The 7,500-nt window shown below is 37.2% G+C and overlaps 1 protein-coding gene across 2 annotated transcripts; it reads right to left on the bottom strand.

Annotated features, from left to right (window-relative positions):
• Positions 1-244: 244 nt before the first annotated feature.
• On the bottom strand, positions 245-3,830 carry LOC131768620 (G-protein coupled receptor 83-like). 2 transcript variants are annotated; one of them, XM_066168722.1, is made up of 4 exons: positions 3,467-3,830; positions 3,315-3,371; positions 2,712-2,768; positions 245-1,885 (listed from the first exon to the last, which is right to left on the bottom strand). In XM_066168722.1, exon 4 carries the CDS (start codon positions 1,866-1,868, stop codon positions 864-866), a length of 1,005 nt encoding a protein of 334 aa, XP_066024819.1. In that variant the 5' UTR covers positions 1,869-1,885; positions 2,712-2,768; positions 3,315-3,371; positions 3,467-3,830; the 3' UTR covers positions 245-863. The 2 variants fall into 2 exon arrangements, with proteins under 2 accessions (XP_066024819.1, XP_066024820.1); XM_066168723.1 differs by having other exon boundaries at positions 2,712-2,761.
• Positions 3,831-7,500: the final 3,670 nt, after the last annotated feature.

Below are 7,500 nucleotides of genomic sequence, written 5' to 3'. Positions count from 1 at the left end.
AGGTTAATTTTCTCTTTTCCTTTTCAGTTGGTTTTTTTTGTTTGTTTGTTCAAGATTGTATTATTTCAGAACAAATTCAGACGAAAAAGAAAGAACAAATATTGCAACCTTAAGGAAGATCGTGTGGCCAAGTGGTTAGCACGCTCCACTCTAAACGGACCGGAATGAGACGATTCTTGGTCCATATGTATTTCTTTTGCTTTAATTGGGTATATCATAACCGAAGGCTGTTACAAATCTCCTTTCAAAACAGCTAATTATAAACTGAAATAGTTCGTTAAATTATTATCGCGAAAGCGGTATGTAAATACACTTAATTAACGCTACCCGGAACACGGAATAAACATGTCAGTGTTTCCTTTTTGACCAATATTCTCATGAGGCTTTGATGGCCATTACAATCAAATTGGAAAACAGACGTTGTAAATAATCATAGTTTTTATAAATCCCAACCAGTAGGGGGCACACTAGTTGGCTGTATACAAAGTAAGTCAAGGAATCGGCCTTAGGGCAAAACGAGAACAAATCCAGCTTGCACCCGGAACCACCAGATAACTTGTCCAGCACCCTCACCACACTGCCTCAAACATCGAAGAAGCAATGCCAATATGCTTCGTCCTATAGTTCACTCTGTAACGGATTCCCCTGTTTATTCTTACCAGCCGATAGAACAGTTCTTGTAGAAATTAGTTGCAATTATCAATTTGTCATGAAATTACTCGGATTACGACAGTAACATTTATGAAATCGTATGTAGGTGTTTGTAATACATTATATAATTAGTAATACGGAAATCCGTTTTAATCGGGTTCCTATCTTACAGTTACGTTATTGGTTATAAAAGTTTCATGTTATGAGGGGGATTATATTCTTGATTCTTTCTGGATTGCTTCATCTTCAGGTGATAAGACGGCATCTGATGTTTTAATGGCGAGACTTGAAGGCAACTGGCTGCTTTTTCTACTGACGATCCTAGTAAATGCCATATTTATCTTGGTGCTCAGAAAAATGTACAGCCATGGGTTAACGGCACTGTTAGCGTGTCCAAACCAGAAACACACAAAGCTGACAATCGGCTGTATATGTAGGTAAGTCTGTGATGCGTGAATGACGTTCATCATGTGGACCACTTGTGGTGGGAGCCAACAAAGGGCAAAGGCACAGGTAACAATAATGAGCATCCGAACCACTCTTTTCTTGGAGGTTTCGAGTTGCACTCGATTTCCTCTAAAAGTAGTCACTCCAGGTGCAACATGGAACCATAAATTCCATGCAGTAATGGAATACAGGAAAGAAATAACGACCAAGGAAATGAGATAGTTGACGACGAAAAGGAGGAGGTATATTCCTCGAAGAGCCCTATCTGGATCACCCAAGATGTAAACAGATAGCATGCATTGGGAATTGTGGTCCTCCACGGTTTGAACAACAAGGAAAATGGACATGAAGACCAGTGAACCGATCCAAATAAATGGAACGGTTAGTTTAGGCTTTCGAAACCAAAGATGGCGGCGGAGGGGATGAACGATGGCATAGTACCTGTCAATGGCCATGAATGTCAGGCAGAGGACGGATGCTGTTATAGTGACAAAGGCAGTGTATACAATACCTTTGCACATGACTTTTCCAAATACTCCCGGGATTATCCACAAACCTTCTGTATATATTATGGAAATCGACCAAGGCATCACAACCAACGTTACCAGCAAATCGGCGATGGCCATGTTGACGAACATGAAGCTTGTCAGTGATCTGACTTCAGGTTTCTTCCACACGATGTAGATGAGAAAACCATTCCCTGTAAACGCTACGATCATGGTGATGGCGTAGAGGACTGTCATAACAATCAACTCGGTATCTGGTTTCATCTTTAGTTGTGTTTTTTCTGGTGCATAAGTGTAATAGGATAAGACTGTTATTACTGAATAATAATCAGTGAAGGGAACACCCATAGCTCCCTAAAATCTTACCTGATACCAACCTGGGGTGTGGTGAGAGGAATCAATTGTGAATTTAAAGGAAACAAAATATTTTTTTATTTTTTTTTTATTTTAAACTAAGTTCACTTCTGTTGAGTCGATGATTTTCAGGACGTCACTGAAGCTGTGAAGAGGAACGGAAATACTGGAAACAGGAAAACGAATGCAACAGGACATTTTAATTTTCTCCATAAATAACCCTGGTCAAAAAATCTTACTATTGAAGTGATGGTTAAGCATTTCTGCACAGAAGTATTAAGCATTCTCATCCTTAAGATATATAAATACTGGTCTTCGTTGTTGGTTCACCTTTGTGACGAAAGCGTTTCTTATTTGTCATCTTCTTATTTGTTGTTTTCTATCCCGATGAATAAAGATAACTTTCAGAAATAGTTTTTTTTCATTATTGTTATCAATTTTTTGCACGGTTGTTTCATTAGTTCGCATAATGCCAAAAACAAAAATTATCAGAAAGAAACGATAACAATAACATAATATTCGTTTTAACTAATCTTTTATTCTAATTTAATATCCGGTAGGACAAAAAATAACACCAAAGATAATGTATGATATCTTATTGAAGACACCATTGGCGTAGGTTTGTAATTATTTTTGATGGACTGTAACGTCATTACTCTTAGTGTGGAAACAGGAAATCAATCTGCCTATATATTCGCCTTACAAAGTCAACTTGATTCCCTCCAAATTATTGTGAGTGGCAATTAAACGTACCTGCGATAGATTGCACTGAAGTCCGCTTTCAGCAAATCGACTTGTAGCCTCTTAGTACTAAAGAAAGATTATTGAAGTGATTGTTAAGCATTTCTGCATAGAAATATTAAGTATTCCCATCCTTAAAATATATAAATACTGGTCTTCGTTTTTGGTTTGCTTTTATGACGAAGGCGTTTCAAATTTGTCATCTTCTCATTTGTAGTTTTCCGCCCCAATGAATAAAGATAACTTTCACTAATAGTTTTTTTTTATTATTTTGAATTTTCTGTGCGATTCCTTCATTTGTTCGCATAATACCAATAACGAAAACTATCAGAAAGGAACGATAAAAATAACATAATATTCATTTTAACTAATCTTTTATTCTCAGTTTAATATCCGGTAGAATAAAAAATAACACCAAAGATAATGTATGATATCTTATTGAAGACACCGCTGGCGCATGTATATAACTGTTTTTGATGGACTATAACGTTATTAGTATTAGTCTGGAAACAGGAAATCAATCTGCCTATATATTGGCCTTACAAAGTCAACTTGTTTCCCTCCAAATTATTGTCAGTTACGAAGCGTTGAAGGTCTCATGGCAATTCAACGTACCTGCGATAGAATGCAATGAAGTCGGCTGTCAGCAAATAGACTTGTAGCCTCTTAGTACTAAAGGAAGATTAAAAAAAAGGAAAAATTTACATCTCAACCGCACTGATCCAAGCGTTTTTTCCGGTTGATCTAAAATAAGAAACATGATATACCTTTGGAGATCGATAAGGTTGCTTCCCCTGTTCAACGGTTTGAGAATTCAGTTGCCCGAGACTAATGAACCCTGATGAACTAAAGAGCTCATTCCTGATCCCATCGTTTTCTTAACCATTTCAAAATGATTTGCTATGAATATTAATGCGGCTCTCGGTCGCATCTCTTCTTGACAGCTGGACAGGAATATCAGACATACATGTTTGCGTGCGGGAGTCCTCAAATTGATCTCAAATCCAACATGCCTCAATTTTCAAGACACGTACAACACGGGCTTTCTTTCCGCTTTGAAAGTCACAAAAAAACTACTCAGAGCTCAGTCAAGAGGTCAAACTTATGAACACCGTTCAGAAGCTAATTGTCTTCTCCTTATATGATAGATGTGAGTTAGGTTACATAGAGGCAGAGTATTTTTTACGGATGTTACCCATAATTTATGGAATAGGGATAATTATTCATTTACCATCGAATTAGAACATGTCACATGTCATTTACAGTCCGTTCCTATAAATAATCCCAGTTTTGCTTTAGATATCCTCGTTGATTTTAATTTAAAAACTTGAGTATAAAGAAACAAACAAACAAGAAAGAAACCCTCTTTACGTGCGGCAATTCAAGATTAACTCTAAAAGGAGATTTTGTACTTTCTCGCGAGTCTTAAGGCAGGTGCTCCGTATTTTAAAACTAATTTTAGGGAGCAATTAGCCACGTGGTCTCAAGAACAGTGTGACGAACCAAAGATAAAGTTGCCTTCGGTAGAATGAACAATTTTAATGTTGGAAAGTGAAGGAAATCTGGGGAAATTGCGAAATTATGTTCTACCTATGTCATTGTACTTCTTTGTGAATTTGTCGGTTTGTTCTTGATCATGAGCAGCTGTGAATCAATGACAGACCTTCAGTGGGCTCTATTAGTTCGAAGAAAAATAATGCACTGGGCAAATAACACGCATTTAAGTTTAATAAAAAAATGATAATTTAGCTTTAAGTCAATGTCGTCTTGGGACGCAAGGCTTGTTATTTAGAATTCTACGATGGTTGATCGTAACAATGCACAAAAAGTGGAGACAAATTCCTCATAAATTTGTTTCCCTAAAGTGTGTTTTCATAGCCTGCATAATCATGGGAAGCACACGTCACATTTCGGTCACTTTAATGTCAAAATTCCGTTATGGAATCGTCGCCTTCAGGTCAATTTTATTTTTACCTCATAGCCCTCTAATGGAAGTTTAATTGCATGCAAATGATTCCATGTATTTTTGACAGGTCCATGACATTGAAATAATGAGACGTTTCTGCAATGCGTGCTGGCATGCTGAAACAGCGGACGATGAATTAACTTTATTTTCAGAAGAATGTATTCTTGAAGCGAAGCAACCACAGGAGTAAAGTCCGCGCCAAAACCAAAACTATAAATTCATATAGAGTTTCATTTGCGCCGTACTTATTCTTATTAATGAAAATGTGACATCGATTTGCCGATTTTGTCCTACGATTAAACGCGGTAGCTTAACGCCCCTCAAGACAGTGCCTGAGTAAATACTTGTTTAATAGAGCACAAACGAAAAGCTCTCTCTCATGAATTAATTGATATAGTTTCCAATCGTTGTTTCTTTAATTTGACTTCAAGAATCTGTTGTCAACTTTGGCCTTTATGTTTAAAGGTGCAGTTTCTACATTTCCTCAAGAGTCTTTATCAGCCTGACTGTTAATAAAATAGTTCAATTAATGTCTGATGGGAAGAGCGCTTTGACGCGGCGCTTTGCAGCTTTACATTTCCTGAACTAATTCAATTCCTAATGATTCAAGTTTAGGAAGACAGCCTTTTTTTCAGTTTTTGTCAAGATCATGTCGCATTGATATCAATAGAAGCAGCCAGAATAAAAGTTTTTTGCGTGGCGCTATACAATAAGTATAGGAAATGCTTTTTTGAAAAATTATCTTCAATACCAGCATCTGCGAAATAATTTGACACTGAACAGCTACGTCCACGCAATTATTTATCGTCAGCTTTTTGAAGACAAAAACGTATGGAAGGTTTCTTTACTTTTTATTCAGGCGTAAAAGAGAAAACTCGGTGAGAACGAAAGCTAATTCAGTAAAAAAAGATTCTGCATGCACACTCTTTCGTTCAGATGCAAATTGACATAGGATCTTCAGCATAATAATCTATCTTACAGGAGACATTAAATTTAAACAAGATATTGCGCCAGTTTGGCCCTTCGCCGCTAATGGTCGTATGGTTGAGTAAGTGTTGGAATAAACTTGGAACATAAGCACCAGCTCAGCTTAAACAAGGCGAAAAATTTCAAGTTTCCATAGTTAGAGCGGCACGTGAATCGTTTTCTTGAACTTAGCATTTGTATGATTGAGGAATGATTGCGGTATCAGGAAGTAGACGACATAACAAGAAAATCCAGCCGAGAAACTAAACTATATTTCAACTATCGTTAGTGACATTTTCATTTCCACAAAAAAGATAAGCTCATGGTATGAAAATCATAAAGAGACTTACCTACGGCATGTGAGAGTCATGTTTGGATCAAATTACATTAAACGAATGAGGCTTACATCACTTACCATCCACAACTGAATCAGATTCAGTGTATTTTGCCGGCATGGAGCCCTGTGGCTGCCTTGTTTGTTCAGTTTAAAATGCTAGCAAAAATGAGCACAGAGGGGAGAGGTTTAAGCTTTAAAAGTACCGTGTGATAGTCACTGGAGCTCGATAAATGAAATGACACTTATCTCATGTGACATGATGGCTGAGCAAACCAGAGATGAAAAAGACGCATGTACAGGTACGGTTGAACCGTGCGACGAAAAGCGTCAAGCGACGATGCCTACGTAGATGATAATAAAACTGACCTAGACACCTCTTCGCGATCTGTGTACATGTTAGGTTGGAGATTCGAGTAGAATACCCCTATTACTGTATAGTTAGTTATTGACAAGCTAGCGGAAGTTGTTGCAGAGGGGCTGCTCTGAGTCGCGGATTGTGGTCTTACTTTGTTATGGGAAATGAAATTGGAGGAGCTTCTAGTCATGGTAGAGACATAAGAAATAGGTTTTACATAACATAAAATTGTGGCCGTGCAGTGTTGAAATGACACAGGTTTATCAACACAGGTAACAAAACGACACAGAAAACAAAAATACGAGAAAAACTTCTATGTCTGACTGCTTTTTCTGTTAAGTTATACACCTGATAAACACTCGCTATACTCCGCCATAGCTTTGTATAAAAAGATAAATCACACTCATTTGGATTAGTTCTTACTAATGTTCAATTGGAGGACAGACTCCTCGTTGGCATCCCTAAACAACATTTAAACAAATAAATATTGCCGTGGGTCTCTTCAGTAGTAACTTATAGTGTCACACTAGGCCGTGCTTCGTGTGGCACGTTTTTGTTCTTAAAACTTTCGTATCATCTACAAGGATGTGGAAAACTTGAAATTACGAATTGCTGTTGTTGGCACCGACCATCTACAAATTTATTTCCTCTCGTCCCAAGATATGCAAATTATAACGTCTGCTAACATCTGCATCGGACGCATAGATTAGTCAAAAACGTTTCTGGAAAAAGATTGAAGCCATTTTTCACGAGGGCGGGGTCAAGGAAATGGAAATATTATAATATTATAACCAGGTGAGGACTCGAACCTTAGTTCTTCAGGTTTTTCGGTTTTTTTTTTCTTTTTTTTTCAGTGTAATCAAAAGAGTGAAAAGTCGACTGTATGCAGTACGGAACCAATCCTATTATCTTCTTCTCTTGAAACCTGGTGAGTGATGGTGGCAAGTGATGGAAAATGACGAAAATTAATACCTTGAGAAAGAAAAGTAAATATCTCTAAATTAAAATATCTTTTGCCTTAAACAATCTCCCGATTCAAGACACTTTCTACGCGCAGATAAGGCAACATTGACAGGATAGTTATAATTATCACACACATACGATCCTAAATAAATAGGTGAAAATTACCAATATCAAATCTGTCTTCCACTCATAATGTTTTTACAAACCTGTTTTT

The sequence above is a fragment of the Pocillopora verrucosa genome, chromosome 6, assembly GCF_036669915.1.
Source record: "Pocillopora verrucosa isolate sample1 chromosome 6, ASM3666991v2, whole genome shotgun sequence".
NCBI lineage: Eukaryota > Metazoa > Cnidaria > Anthozoa > Scleractinia > Pocilloporidae > Pocillopora > Pocillopora verrucosa.
This window is presented reverse-complemented; position numbering and strand designations above follow the sequence as displayed.

Bases quoted from the DNA above. Each gene is read 5' to 3' on its own strand.
- LOC131768620 (XM_066168722.1), bottom strand. From the start codon at position 1,868: ATGAAACCAGATACCGAGTTGATTGTTATGACAGTCCTCTACGCCATC.